The 16588-nt window shown below is 37.9% G+C and overlaps 1 protein-coding gene across 3 annotated transcripts in view; it reads right to left on the bottom strand.

Moving 5' to 3' along the window:
* Positions 1-3048: 3048 nt before the first annotated feature.
* LOC129769558 (protein still life, isoform SIF type 1) overlaps positions 3049-16588 on the bottom strand; it is a 371458-nt gene continuing 357918 nt past the window's right edge. For all 3 annotated transcript variants that reach the window (XM_055771901.1, XM_055771904.1, XM_055771902.1), the window contains one exon: positions 3049-3711. In XM_055771901.1, coding sequence (XP_055627876.1) covers positions 3623-3711 — 89 coding nt within the window. In that variant the 3' untranslated portion in view covers positions 3049-3622. The remainder of the gene's footprint in view (positions 3712-16588) is intronic.

The raw sequence follows: 16588 nt of genomic DNA on the forward strand, positions 1-16588 counted from the left end.
TGAGGGGAAAAAATTGTCCGATTTAGGGCTGTCTTTATTCTATCATATTTTCTGTATCAAACATTTATACCATGTAACGGAGAAACATGTTATTTTTAAGTGGTTGAAAAATCTTGAACGAAAATTGTGTCTGAAAATAATTTGATATTATAATGATGAGTTTTGTTAGAAATACTAGAAATTTTATAGCAAAAGGTAAATTCAACGGGGTCGATTAAAAAATCAATCAATGAACATTCTTGCGATTGGACCCCTGAACTTGCTAATAGTAAGAAAACGTGAATGTTTGAAGGTATTGATAACAAAAAACAAATTTAGGGTGGGACGAAGTTTGCCGGGTCAGCTAGTTCAATATAAATACAAGATAAATACTCGTGCCGGTACGTGCGGTTACGCTACGTGTTGGATAATATAAAACCGCCTTTACACTCGATAGTGCCTATTTTCGTGAAAGCTGCGGACACAAAAAGTTCGCTATCTTTCCGAAACGGCTGCACGTTACCATGGACCACCCTGTGAACCAATTATGATTGATTTGCACTCAGTTTAGAGAAAAACGTTTGAATCGCGGTAGCGACGATGAAATGAAACACAATCCATCCCGTTCTTAGTGTTTGTGTATAATTATTTTTATTTATTGAATACTTAGACATCTCAAAAAGTTACAAAACAAATAAACAAGAATAATTTACCTCGTCATTATCATATTTAAAGTTTCATCGTTCATTTTGTGTTTTTTTTTGCTTCATTTTCATTTTTCAACACGCATTGTTACTTTTACTATCTTGTTACCGGTGCTGTTGTTGCCGTATTCCGTATAAACAAACATCATCACATTTCCGAACTATTCGACGTTCAGTAATATTATTAACCTTGTTTTTCTTCATATAATGCGATGTCGTTTGCTCACTACTATTTCACTTACCGAACATTAACGTTTTCGTTTCATATCATGTCATAATATCATCGATCAATCCGACTTTGATTTGCTCGCTACTTTTAATTGGCACATTTTTCTCTTTTCCTTGTATTTTTTCTTCTTCTTCAGAGGTTAGTCTAACGAAAGTGAGGGAGGGATGTCGGAAATTTGTTTCAATTTCAAGATGGTTTTCTCCATTGACCGTTTGCGGTTCCGACAGTCTTGCAATATGAGTAAATGTGTGTCTAGATTTTTTTTTGTTGTTGTTTACCGTGTCCGTTAATTGTTTAATTTTTTAAGTGTATACGTGTTAGTTGTATTGTTTTTCCCTTATTCTGAAAAAAGTAGGATTTCGGTGATTCAATGAAGATTTCTTCCTTACACATTCGTTCGGTTTTTCTTCTCTATATGAATAACCACGGAATTTAATTATAGTTATTTTTGTTTATAAACTGTTGCTTTTTTCTGCTGTGTATGATAACCATAGATTATTGATTGGGTAACAATTTTTTTTGTGTTAATTTGCTTTTCTTTCTTTTCTTACAAGATTTTTAATTGTATGTCTAATCGCAATCGCTGCTCGAGTTGCTTCACTTGTTGCTGGAAGTAAGGAAAGTGTACGGTTGTCTTACGGAAAAAGAACGAAGAAAAACTGAATGTTTGATTATACATATTAGAGCCACATTCCACCGAATTAGTTGGAGCTGACCTTCCAGTTGTGATGATCGAACAGGGAACTGAATGGTTAGTATTGTAGTCTCTGAATGCTCTCAAGTATGTGAATCCCAATCATTCATTGTTAGTTACTAGAATTGTTCTATATTAGTCAACAGCTTCGTTGGGTGAAACTAAATACGCATATGAATTATGGGGATTTGATTTCAATGTGTCGTTTTGTTTGCTTATCGCAAAAAGATTTCGGATAAGTTATTCTGATAAAACCGGAGACCGTGTAAGAATGTTTTAAAACTAACTTGTCGTCTGAATTTCTTTTTGCATAACCCTATTACACAATGTTTGGTTTTTTGTTATATTACGCCTGTTCTAGTGTGGTTTCCTTCTTTTTGTTTGCATTTTAAAAGATCGCTTCTGGAATTTTATCAATTATTTTTGTCGATTTTTTGTCTCAATTTTATTAATAAATTTTAATTATGTTGCAAGTTTTGTATGTATATTTATATAAATATTTTTGTGAGGGAAAGAACGCGTGCATTTGTCTGTTTTTCTTCGTTACTTGATTTAGTTTACTGTAATGTGAAAGGAAATATACGTATCGTTCAACTAGAGTTAATGAAGTTTCTGCAGGATTGCAAGACTTTTGTTTCTAAACATTCCACATCAACAGTTATCTGTATCCATTTATGTTTGCTGCAGAGAGCTGTCATTTGCGGCTTTCCGTGACTGAGAAGTGCTATTTTAAAAGAGGTATTCAAATGTTGAGAAATTAAACGTAAACTCCGGTTGTTTTGCAGAAACTTTTAATTCTTTCCCGTTCAAAGGTATACGTGATCATTATCAATTGCTCACATCGATTGTGTCCGATCGCTTCAATCGTTAAATTCAATTAAATTCAATGCAGAAAACCAGTATTCAATTAACTAGACAATTGTTGATGATTATCATTTTTCCATGTCTCTTCGTAGGATTATAACAAAAGACAGATTCAAACTTCCAATCAACGTAGTTTTTCTGATCTCTTAGGGAGACTATGAGCTTAAACACGTCCAATCAATCATACAATGTATAAAATTCAATTCCATTTCTTGTAAGTGTGTGTGTATGTGTCTTATTTAGACTGATTATTCACTACTAACAACCTCCACGACTGCAGAAATAAGAAATTCAGGAATTCACATTCAAAAACGTGTCGTGTGTTCTCGGTCAAACGTTCGTTCTTAATATCAGCTGTAAAAGTTAAGTTACTGCTAATATAGCTGCAATGTTTCATTTACTTTCTGAATGCTTTGAAAGTATCAGGGGTACAAATTAAGAATAAACGGTATTATCTATTAAATTGTCTCTGAATACATTTTTCAACTGACATTCATATTAAAGAATCAGGCTACTATTTCTGCCAATGTGTAGGTGTATCTCTGTGGATATTGTTATCTTTGTTCTCTTCTTTTTAATAATAATAGTAATTATCATAAACTAGATCATTCTTAACTATTTCATGTAATAAGAAATTATCACTAAGTTCTGCTTTTTTCTTATTAAAAATTCACTTTACTAATATCTTCAATATAATTTGCAGTATTTTATTACTAGTGCCAGAAAACTTTCACATTTTGTTTGGCTCCTTCTCGCTCAGTCACATGAGAATGCGAAAAGTTTCACATAATATAAATTGTGTGGTTTCCCTTTTGCCACTTGGAAAATTTCCAGGAAACGAGTTTAGCAAAGAAAGATTAGATAAAAATAAAGCAACAGATCCTCAATCACTCCTTAACAATCTGTCTGCGTATTCGTGTTTTTGCGTTGGAGGATGAGTATTACACAAAAAATCGGCAAACTTTAACGCGGCAGTCAGAAAAAAGGCCCCACCCTGTACCCATCGATACTAAAGTATGCTTGAGTATGCTGTTGGGTTGGATTTTGTGCTGCTCCTAGCGATTCAGATTCGCCCCCTGACAGGGCTCAGCGGAATGATTCGAAGCCTTTTCTCTGTCTACAATTTGCACGACCAATTTCTGTTTAATCTGTTTACTTGTTTGAATCATCTTTACGTGCGCTCGAAGAAGACTGGGCATCACCTAAACTAATCATGTCTCTAGGCTTCCACACCGGGGATCCTACAATTAAACAAGAGAAAAAAGTAAAAAATGGCCAGATTTAATCAATTTGCTTTGTGGATAAGTCCAATCGGATAAGAGGCATGAGGTTATAAGATAACGGGAACAGGGCAACGGAGGCGATTTGAAATGCTTCCGAGTAGCATAATTATGATTGAACGTAACAAAAATTGAAACAACTGAAAGGATAAATGAGAATAAACCATAAAGATTGAAATTATCATAATAATATTATATGATATAATGTGTTCGCTTCGTAATAAAAATCGTGAAATTGTGCTTATCTTTGTGTTTATCATTCATGCCAATTATTTAGTTCAATTTTAATAAAGTTCACCTGTTAATCTAACGATTTTAAATCACGATTGCATAAATATTTTTGTTCGTATATATGTTTTGAAATGCATCGCTGCAGCTGCAGTATTCTTCCATTTTTTAAAAAAGTTTCATTCTCCTTTCTCTCTGATCAAACGGTGTAACACACACGTTATACAAACAAAAAAATGACGGTCAAAATATTAACTAGAAAACATGGCTGAACTACGGGAAAAATCTATACTACGAACGAGCTTTCTATTGACGATGTTACGGATCATATTGTACCTTGTTTTTGCTGAATTATCTAATAAAGATGTAACACAATGTACCTTCAATGTATCAAGGACAGCTACGCGGAATGATTTCTATCCCAAAAAATTGATATTAGGTTGGAATGTTACGAACGAATAAGTATACCCTTCCTTCTTCTTGATGGAAAAATTTAGGGAAATTCAAGGTAAACACAGCGCCTTGAAAAAGAAATAAAATAATTATTTCAGTTTAAAATTCATCATTCGCTCATTAATGTTTTTTTTTGGTGATTTATTCGTAAAAGTAAAATCTAATCCTTGTGGGAACATATTCTGCAATTGAAACGCATGTAAACAAACTGTGGTTCACCTTAATTTGTGATTTCTTGCCAGTGGGAACGCACTCTAACATTGAAAGACACTACAAGCCCGCACAAACACAGGAAGTAGGACACATAAGTTGATTGATTAGCTCTTTGACTATCTCGAAATCGGTTCCTACACAATTTCATTGATTGATTATCCTGCGACTTCCTGCGACTGATTGAAAATGCATTTTTTTAATTGTAAATGCGACAGAAAGGTGAGCTAAGTTTTAATTAGAGGCACAAAAAAGGTCTCAGTGCATTTGAATGATCACTGAGCATTGTGAATATTCGTATCGAACATCTACAATACGATCACAGGAGTACACAGCATGACAAAACAGTTCGATATTTGCATACTTTCTGTTGGTTTACAAATAGCTCCCTCAGAGCGAAAATCCGAATCAAAAAATTAAAAATCAAAATGCTTTGTAAGTTAGAGAAAGTTATTACATTTCAGCTCATTTCTTTAGCGAGTATAACTTTGTGAAAAATAAACAGATTGGAAAACTGGCATTTCGCTCCTCGAAACGTGTGATTTTTGTTCGCTTAGACCACTTTTGCCATTATGGATCTCGAAGCGAGCTCATAACGAGTGAAACGAATAAAGCAGTAGTAGATTTTCGAGCAAATTTGAACATAACGTAACATTGTGTTCGAGTCGGTTCCTTCGAACGAGAACATATGTCTCAACAAGAAATCGTTGATCATCGTATGGGAAAATGCTAGTGAAACGTTGATGACTAAACATAACATCAAACGAAATTTGATTTGTATTTCCTCTGGTTTGAACGCCTATTTTTACCAGTATGTGAGTATAAATACAATACTTTTCGTATGTGCATCAACACTTCCCAAGTGGGACATTTCAAGTTTAACAGTTTGAAGAATGAAGGTTTTTTCTCAAGGTGCCAAGCTGCTTAGAGGTATATTCTAAGGCAGGGGCTCTCAGAGTGGTTGATATCGACTCCTTGGGTTCGATGACGGCTTCCTAGAGGCTTCATAATCGAAAATGATTTTGGGTGGTCGACCAAATAATTACCGTTACCGTTACCGTTTTTCCTTACTATTCGCAAAACTTACGGAGCAGCCCTCGTAATGAAATTCAAAAACAAAACCCAACCTGGACTTCCCACGGTTATCGAAAGCCACAAGCTTTAGAGGCGATACCTGTGAGCATCGCCACGCTAGAGTTGTCTATTTATAGAGTATAGAGTACAAGATACGTCCCCCGTCCTGATGATGTAGGCTATCTTCTTCTCTAATCGGAAAAAAATCATCCTCCTGTCTCTTTTAAATGGAATATCCGAAAGATCCGGTGACTTTGTGGAAGGCTTTACCATCCAGAAACTCGGTAGGATTCAAACTTTTGCTATCAGCCCTAATGGAGTATTTCATTTTCATCTCCATTCTTATTCCCATCCAAACAATTCCCTTCCCACCAACAATGCAATGTGTGATGCATGACACAATAATAAACAGCAGCATAACCAAAGCACTGCATAAAAGTTAGGAATACAAACGAAGATATAATAACATGCAAATAGATCCCTACTATACCATACACTATTTCCAAGTCCAACATTTAGAAGAAGTATTCTAAGTGTTTTCAATCCTCCAGAAGAGTAGAATCAAAACGGTCTTTTTCAAGACCAGAACTCTTGAATTCTTAAGGTATCATCATTGGGGTCTCCTCCGCATCCGCCGTTCCCGTCTATGGTCAGAGCCATCAGTCTTTGTGTGAACTAAGCTTAGACTTAACCATAAAGATCGTGAAGATGTCTCACTGCTACTGAGAGCAAACCGACTACTACACTCCTTGACCAATTTAATCTTTCCTTCCACAGCAACCCTACCAAGAACCAAAGACCATGGAATCATTCTCAATCTAAGTACATCTATGTCTACTAAACCAGTTTAAAGTCGGTGACTCAAATCCAAAATTTTCACTCATTATTCAATGAAAAGTTTGAAATCTTTCATCACGTTTTCACTGAACATTCCCCATGGCAGGGTCTGCTACGGAATCGGTGTTCAGTCAGAACGGACTAGGTGAAAGAAACAAGGAAAAAATAGTTAATAGTAGCAAACAGTCAAGAACTTCTTGACCTACATTCTACGATTATCAGATCACACTTATGTTGCCAACAGCCAGGTTTTGACATAAATTTACTTTCACTCATCAGAAAAAAAACTGATAATAGTATGCAGTCCGAGTGGACCAAGTGCATATGATCATAGCGATTAGAGAGCGAATATTTGATTTCTGAGCATCAGAAGATCTGTTCCGTGGCCGAGAGGTTAGCGTCAAACCTAACATGCCGGGAGTTCGGGTTCGATTCCCGTTCTGGTCGGGGGAATTTTTCGATAAAAAAGTTTCCTCCGTCTTGCACTGTTGTCACGCGTATTCTCTAGAGCTCGCCACTGAGAATGCATTCAAGGCGTGTTATATTTGGTATAGACATCTCAACTAAGTACCAATCAAAATGACGCAAGTAATACTACGTTGAGACGGCGAAGTTCCTCTAGGACCTTTAGTGACATTTAAGAAGAAGAAGAAGAAGAATCATCATAAGATTCTTCTCTTTAACCTTCATTTAACACGGGAAAGTAATTCGTATTAATTGTGTTTTAATGTATATGCTTCTCAGACAATTAATAGTTAAAGAAAGTTTGCTCGAATATTTTATTATATCTTGTGCAGACAGAGTGGACCAAGTGACAGAGAGTGAAAATTTAAATTACCAAAATTTTCAAGGTTGATTTCAAATCCAACCGTGGTCTTTCATGACAGCAGCTACGTTTTTTTTTTCAAAATCTCGTTAACCCCTTCGTCGTCGAGACATATTTTTTTTCTAGAAAATCATGAATTGTACTTGAAAATACATACTAACTGTTTCAAGTCATAAAACCGCATTGTTTTATTTCATAGGTTCAGTGGGGGAAATTATACTGAACAAATGATATGATTTTAAAAACCGTTTCCGACAAACACTATAGGCTCATTTCTACTGAGATTCATGCATTAAAAAAATAATGTTCTCTCTTACTGGGTTTCATTTTACCAGGGGAATCCTGTGGTGATGGAACGCTCAAGTCTAAACCCGATGTACAGAGATAATAACAATGTGACGAACTTCTTGGTTGATATTAGGGAGTCCCCAGTACAACATTACGAAGAGCAAATATGCAAATGTCACATTGAACTCATTAAACCACAGGCCGATGGAATACTTATCGAGTCTGTACAAAATGTTAAGCAGCACCATAACTGCCAAATTTCCGGTCACTGTGAACAGTATGAAATCCTCGCAGGAGAGCAGAAAGTTTGCAAGAAAAAGACGTTTGACTGCAGGAACCAGGGTACCATTGACGCAGCCATAGCAGCACAAGTTATGTATGTAACTCGTGGAGCCTCTCTATGACATATCTATACTATTGGAGGGCTTATAACGTCAGGGTAACGTATGCATTAAAAGAAGGACTTGAACTACAAAAGATAATTCAATGGGCAATCTCCTTGAATCCTACGTTTATGAGGACTTCTGCAAAATGCATCGACGCCCTTATCAATTAATTCGTAGCAGCAGTGGTGAAAATAGTAAAGCACGCCCAGCTCCACCTCGAAGCGGAACAGTTGGACATCGTGAGGCACTTCATTTCCCCTGGATAAAGCCGATCCGACATTTATAACATCCTGTGTTTTCTGGAAAAAGCCGGGAACGTTGAATAGAAGCCTGGTTCTGGCTGCCCGACGGGGCTGCGCGACTGTGAAATGCAGTAGAAGCTGAAGAGGAAGACCAAGATAGCTTCATGGTCCCACACCATTTCTATACGGAATCGTCAGTCGAGGCCGGTCGTGTCTGAGTAGCAGGCAATCGCCCAGAAGCTACAGCTGAAGGTGCTGACGAAAAACATTTTCCCCGGCGTAGCGCGACTTTGTAGTCATAATGGATGACGAGTCCTACTGGACGCTGGACGGCAAAGATTGGCAGGGGACCGGATACTTTCCTTCCCACCCAAGGAGGTAAGCGATGGCGTCAAACATATCTCCCACAACCGGTTTCAGAAGAAGGTCCTTTTGTGGCTGACGATAAACGGGAAGAGATGTAAAAGTCGTTGTTCTTTCCTTCAGGGCTCGGGGTGATCTTATGTACTTATTGTTGGTGCGTTCCACGCTGACCCATGTCTAGGTTAAATTTGGGTCGACTCCTCTTATCTCGTCTGTTAACAGGAACCCTATGAGTCTGCCTCTGCGTCGATGTCCTTGCGTGTTCCAGTCTAATGCTTGTCTACAGATTTCATTGCAACTCTTCCGTGATGTGCAGTTGACCCACCACCACTTACGCTTCTGGATATCTGTTAATTTAGGCGTCTGTTGGCAATGATGATGGAGCTCATCATTCGAGATCCAGTTGTCTGGCCACTAGGCCCGTACTATATACCTCATGCATCGGTTCTCGAGGACCTGTAGATTCCGCGGGTTCTCTGCTGATACGCTCCACGTCTCACCAACGTAAAGCAGCCCTGATACTACGTTGGAATTAAAGATCTGGATTTTAGTGTGGTGACTGATCTGGTTTGACGACCATGCCATCCTTAAACACGTATAGGACGCAATCACCTTGTTGACATACATTTATATATCGATGCTGGTCCCGTCATCTGATACAAACCGGCTGCAAAGATATTGTAAATTTCTTGAACCTTTCCACTGCTTGCCCAGCTACTGTAAATCTGAAAGACGTGACCGTATTGACATCGAAAGCTTTTGTCTTGCTGACATTAATTCTCCGGCCAGCCGCGGAAGAGCATGTGATCAGGTCGTCAACCGTATCAGAGCGTATCGTCGATACTAGTGCAATGTCGTCAGCAGAAGCAAAGTCGTTGAGGTGCTCCGTCTTGATAGGCTTCCAAAGAAGCCCACGGTTCGGTTCACGACCGATAGTGCCACCATGGTTGGCATCGTCGATAACGATAAGGAATTGTAATAGTGAAAGTAAACAGCCTTGCCAAACACCAGCCGCAGCCCAGATTGGGTCGGACAAGACCCCGTTGTGCAAGGCTCTGCACGCAAAGACTTCCGGACTGCGCTGATACTAGGTTGACTAGTTAATCCGGGACTCACTTGCGTCTCAGGGCGCTCCAGAGGTATCGTGGATGGGGTGGTCGAAAGATTTCTCGTAATGGATGAACACCAGGTAAAGGGACTCCCGGAATTCATTGGTCTGTTCGATAATGATGCGCAGCGTAACAGTGAGGTCGTTACAGGCCCTACCAGTTCTCAATCCCACCTACTGCCGTTGGAACGTCGCATCTATCTTCTCCTCGACCGGGTTGAGGATTACCTTGCATAGGACTTTAAGAACAACGCACAGCAGCATGATGCCTCGCCAGTTGTCGCACTCTGACAGGTCCCCTTTCTTTGGGACCTTCCTCCAGTCGGTCGGAAATATTGCGGTTTCCCAGATATTTACGAATAAGTAATGCAAGATTTCTGCGAAAAGTGTGGGTCAGTTTTGAGCATCTCGGCTGATGTACGATCGACCCCGGAGCTCTGTTGGATATCATACTTTTGATTGCTGCTTCCATTCAGCACATTGCTGCTGCCATTCCGCACATCAAGCAAGCTCCATCTAAACAGATGTGGCCGATTTGGTTCTCAGTGTAACCGTCACTTGAGACCTACGTGTCTTCGTGTGCGTGGTCGATAGGGAAAGAGCGTGCTCCCAATCACCATGTCGTTGTTGCCATAAAACTCTACAAACAGTTCGTCGTTTTCGCTCATCTAGCTTAGATCGTGGCGTCCCCTGCTTGTAACGTTCCACACCTATGTCTTGAATCTGGCTACGATTACCCTGCTGCCTATAGGCTCCTACTGAGCAGGAAACCAACTCCACGTTGGTGTGGTTGTGCATTGTCACCACGTATGTCAGAGTACAGTAGTATCTGTCCTGTAGGTAGCCGGTGATCTCCAAAGTTCTGCCAATGGACTTCACTTAGCCCCAGGATCTCGAGCTTCATGCGCCTCGTCTCGCTGGCCATTACTCTATTGTGTCAGGGTCAAAACATTCCATGTTCCAATTCGTGTCCGTTTTCTCATGCCAAAAGTCGTTGCCGTGCAATCAGTCGATATTCTGCTAAATTAGATTTCCGTAATGGTTTATTTCGTTTATTTCGGTTACCGTGGGTTATTTGCCCAAGGACTCTGTCCTCCGCGACGGGTTTGTGATTTTAGCTCTAGTTTCGGGGGAAAAGCATTTCGTATTCAGCCGCTGGATGACATCACGCAAAGCACGGTGTGATCTTTTGGGTGAACCCCGCCTCGGCTCATCATGTCAAGAGATAACTGGAAGAGTTTGACCGGCTGATGATAAACGTTGTAGCGAAGTCTACATTGTCTTCCAACGTCCTACTGCTGCGACCGATAGAAAATTTTTGGGCGAATCTAAAACGGTGGATCTATTTCAATAGTGGTTAAACTGGAGAAGCAGCTGATCCCCAATGCCACGAAAATGCTGAAGAGCATGCCCACATCTATCTTTTTTGCTGAAATTTTACATAAAAAGTGTCAAAACGACAAAATTCGTGAGAAAATGTTTTGTTCGACTACAAAATTGGTAAGCGATTTCGTCAAAGAACTAAAAGATCAAAACACTTGTTGTTGTGCATGTGTAAAGCGTTTGATCAGCGTTTGACTGTCGAACGGAAGCAAGAATGCTGAAAATCTATTATCAGCAGACATTTATGAGCAAGAATGCCTACAGAATCGATTGTTGTCAGTCATAAGACGCCAGAAAACCCGAGTCTTGTTTCGGACACATTTCACTTCATGTCACTGCACTGAAACAGCCCTGAACAACGTTAGCAAAACAAACGGTGGAAAGTGTTGGGCACTGGTTGAGCGTTTCTGACTGTACTGTACAGAACATGATGGTAGGCAAGTGATATATTTGTGTGCAATTTTCTCTCTCTCTCTCACCTTCATAGTAACAAACGAACTTTCATTATTTTAGCGATACTAAAATGATATTTTTAAATTTTAAATCTAAATGGGAGGAATCTCCCAAATCAAGCCTAAGACCAAGGTGAACACAGTGAATTGTCGAATATATTCCTATGAATTGAATACTTTTTCACTTTCGTGAATAAATTTTAATAGGTGGAATAATTCTATCTGTAATTTCTTCCAAACGGATACGCACCCGAAAGATGTATTTAAGTGCTTGAGGCACCTATCAAACGTCTCAGATGAGAATATTACGTCGAAAGTTCATAAATAACTCTTCAGTAAAAAGTTCCGGGAACCCTGAAAGGGTTTAATGGCTTGCGTGGCTTTGTAGAATCATTTCGAGAATCATTCTTTCTTGCCTTTGCGAGAACAATACACTAATTGTTCATATGTCGCAATGTGTTTTTTTATATCAATGCACGCATTGCATTGAGTATTTAACGTGAGGCATCTTCCGTGCATCGCCATACAGCAAGCATCAAACACGCGTCTAACAGATGCACACAGTTGCAGCGATAAACTTCAAGTGAATATTCGCTGGCGTTCACAGCTCGATGGGAAGCATAAAACACGAACGAGCAGAATAAGCGTCCTTTGATGTTTCGGGCACAGAAAGATTCTGAGAATTTTCCTCAGAGGAGATGCAATACTTATACGCTAGCGACAGCTTACTCACTATGTAAGGGTGGAGTTTACTTCGCAAATATTCTCTTTTCCCTATCCCCCTTCGTTGTTTCTATTCTAGCTGCTGCATAAGTTGCCTGTTATTGTCAGCTCTGTTCGGGAAAGCACACAAATGGACAGAACAAATGTATGGGGAAATGGGAATGCTTCCAATTTTCATCAACTTAAACCATATACAGACTATGGGATTGTAATTATAGCATATCAAACAAATCTTAGAAAATTTCCGATTCGATTGGTATGAAAATCGTTAAAATCCGTTCGCAGCAAAAATAGTTATCAACATTAACTTTATTTCATAAAAACGTGACCTGTTTTATGATTTGACACCTTTAATGTAAAACGTAGTCTACGTCAAAAAGAAGCTCGATGGATAGATTTACGGATTAACGCACTCAAACCTCATGGACTGGATCTCTATTTGCGCAATCAGTTCGTGACCGGAGACGAATTGTGGGTCGCTTGCGATAACGTCAAGCAGAATTGTAGAACTCGGCGAGATTACAAAGCCAGGATTGACGGGCAGTAAGGTTTTACTGAGTATCCGGTGGAATCGACAGGCTCTCCTACGATCAAACCAATGAATCGGATATGTACTGCCAACAATTGAAGCGTATGAAAGTAGTAATTGCCCAGCGGGTAGATTTGACCAATTTAAAAGAATTGTGATTTGCTAGAGGTCCCGGGAACAATGCATGCTTAGTACAGAGTTTGTACTGACACAAAGTACGCAAAGGAATAGGAAAAAAATTACAATTTAAGCTCCACTCTAGTATAAACTGAACCGGCTGAGAGCATAAACAGATGCGTTTGCGATTTCCATCCAATAGTCAACAGCCTTCCTCGAGGCTATAATTCAACTTCAGAAATTTTCAAATTGCCCATTTTAATGGCTACGAAAGAATTATTTTAGATATTCCAATTGCATGTGTCTGTCGCCGCCAATCGTTATATGATATTCGCGCAGGTTTTAGATAAACGCATCGATAAATTTATCTGGGGCTTTCGGTTCTGTTTCGTGTGAATTCTAGGACCTCTGGTTGTTTTTCTTAACATCATTGTAAGAAACCGGACAACGTCGAGATCATCGTGTTTATGTTGAATCAACTACGATTGAATTTGGCTTTTGGTGAGTCCCAAACAACATATCCCGGAAATCATCGGCTCTTTTCAGGGCGAGTAAAAAATTCGACAAAAATGTTAATTATCAAATAGATTGTTTCATTTCGGGGAAATAAAAAAAAATTTTGGATCAAATAATTAATCCATAGACTTACGTCAAGAAATCGGTTATGTCTTGGATGAAACCCTCTATATTTTCTCAGGATAAAACAAGATGACAACAACTTTGGAGCATCCGAAGTATAAATGATACATTCGAACAATATTATTATGAAATGCGACTCATTTTGTGTAATATTGCATTTTTTGAATAGTGTTATTATGGCGTTTTTTAATGATCAATGTTTATTGATAATTGTTGGCCGTTAATAGATAGTGTATCCCCAAATTATCTTGTAATTCAACGATCAAATTTTTATTCAAATCATACATTGAAATAAGATTGTACAGTTGGCTCATGTTTGGTAACGTCTTAGACGAAGATTAGTTGTTTTTCAATAACATCATAGTATGTCAATTTTTAGCTATTATTGAAAAAAATCCCGCTGCTAAAAGTCAAATACTGAAACCCTTATCTTCGTACGCAATGATCATTTCGTGGGTCAAAATGTTTTCTACACTATCTCTGCTACTTCAATTACTCTCGCCTTTCACACATCGGTACAATGTCTGTCTAAAAATTTCATGCAATCTTTCATTTATGTACAATTTTATATATACTCTTTTATAGATTTCTTTTTTCTGAATTATTAATAATCAAAGCACTTTTTCACAATACTACAAATCAAAGGCAAATTATAAAGGACAAGAACCTGAATAACAATACGGTATAATTTGGAAAACAGATCGCTCGTCTTTTCCAGCCTCAAGCCTCAAATTTCTAGTAAAGCCAAAACACTACATCCAAATTATACACCAATACGATATTTTCAAAGCAACACTTCACACAAAACCGAAAATATTGATCATTATTTTGGAGGAATTTCGAGGGAAATCAAACAAAAATCAACGTAACACCTAGTGACGGGAAAGTAACATAAATCGTTCAACACAAACAATCGCTATCAACGAGTCAACTGAAGAAAGGTGTGTTAACCATTCGACACATTACGCTTTGTCGGATAAGCCCATCTCAAGAAGGTTTCAAGCGGTGCGACGCGATGATCTACGCATTTGTGTATCCCCGTTGGAATACTTCGCGTTTGCACGGAACAAAAACAAAAGAATCGAATACGAAGTGTATGAATATCATACACGAGGGATTTGATAATGTGATTGTTTAAATTTAAATGTTTACTTTACAAATAACTTTTTTTTAAAGTGTGTTAGGACTTGCCACAGTTTGTTTTGTGATTAAAATGTGAAGACAACTATAATTAATTTCAATTCGATTTTGTTCACACTTTTGCTGTATCATTGAAATTCGCCGTACCCGCTTTGCTTTTAAAAATGGAAGAATTTTTCTAAAAAAATAGCTCGAAGAGTAAAGCTAGCTTCTTCTCGATCTTATAAATATCAGTATTTCCTTTGTGTTTTTTATAGTAGAAAACTTACACTCCATTTCTCTAAACAGCATCCGTCGTTAAAATAGCATTTATTCTCTTTACTAATATCACCAAATTAAGGATTGTTTACGGATTAAGTTTATTTTGAAAACGGTATCATTAAGTTATTCGGGTATAAACAACGATTCGTCTATTCTGATATCGACTCCCTTTTCGTTTAATAAATTTAATATTTATCTACAATTGGTTTTTATTAAAATCGTTTAATATAATTTCAATACTAGTAATATAAGTACGTTGCTTACAAGATAATTGGCACAAAATCACAACTTTTATATAAAATATTGTTTTGTATTCTATTTTCTTTCATCTCGCATTGGTACTCAGAAGAGCCACCGTGCTATATAGCTACTTTGTACCGCAACAGAACGAAGGAAAGCATAAACCAAAGCTGGTGAAACGTCAGTCGTCATTTGCGGCTGTGTCAACCGTGTTGTTTGCCTGCGTTTTGTGTTTAGATTGGTTTGTCTCGAACGGTGTCAGGAACCGACAGTCTTGGGTATCATCAACCTAGCTAAAGTAATCGACCGAGCTAGTAGAAATGTAACAATTTACGAAAATGTGCCTAGGGTTCCTCAAGTATACACACTGGGTTTGATTGTTCGATTTAACTAACGATTCCACCGGTGTAAGTGTGTTTGTTCGGTTATATCTGTTTCATCCTTTATACACGTGGAGAGAGGGTTATGTTTAGCTTGTGAAGAGTATCGCTTTACTATGCTTACTGTTGTATATGCTCTGCTATGTGAGTAACTGGTTGTTCTCTGTTAAATGTATACCTCTAGGCTACCGCTACTGTTCAAATGTTGATATAAGACATTAATACATGTTTGTTTTGTTTCGGTTGTTTGTTCAGCTCGTGTTTTAGTATATCTATGTCAAGTTCATGTAACCTTATTTCGAACTAAAAGTATTTACGCGTCTGTGGTTCATTACTGCTCTCATCTTGTCATCGTATACAATATGGAACAACAAAAAAAAAAGGTTTTTGATATTTACAGTTTGCAATTAAAAACCATGGTATCAATCGAGATCGAAGAACGAAATAAATATATTCAGTTATGTTGTAGATGAGTCGTCAATTAAATACTCATCATAAGAAGCAGATGTTCGAATGACAAGCGTAACGGAAAAAGGATGATTCTGGAACAACAAGTTGAATTCGTTGAAATTTGGTTTCGTCGTAATAATAGGATAGTTTTTGATTTTCGATGCAGAGCCAGTTGTCCTGTGCATTAGGTTCAAAAACGCTCGCGCTCTGTTTATTCTGGTTTGGGTTCTATAGTCTTAATTTGATTATGCTTATTTTTGATTTTTCTGCTACGAAGCCTGGTAGTTTTTCCATTAGTGTTAGCTCATTGTTGGTTTGATTCTGTTTTATTTTATCATATCATTTTATTATTTGATTATTGTTGTTTGATTTTGTATTTGTGAAACGGTTAAATATCACTCTGCTATGATATTTATCGATTGTTATATGTGGTTATTTTTTATATTTGCCTAGTTCTCTCAGTATGTTTATATTCTGATTTTATTCGATCTGGTGTGGGCTGTGTACGG

Source organism: Toxorhynchites rutilus, chromosome 2 (assembly GCF_029784135.1).
Source record: "Toxorhynchites rutilus septentrionalis strain SRP chromosome 2, ASM2978413v1, whole genome shotgun sequence".
Taxonomy (NCBI): Eukaryota; Metazoa; Arthropoda; class Insecta; order Diptera; family Culicidae; genus Toxorhynchites; species Toxorhynchites rutilus.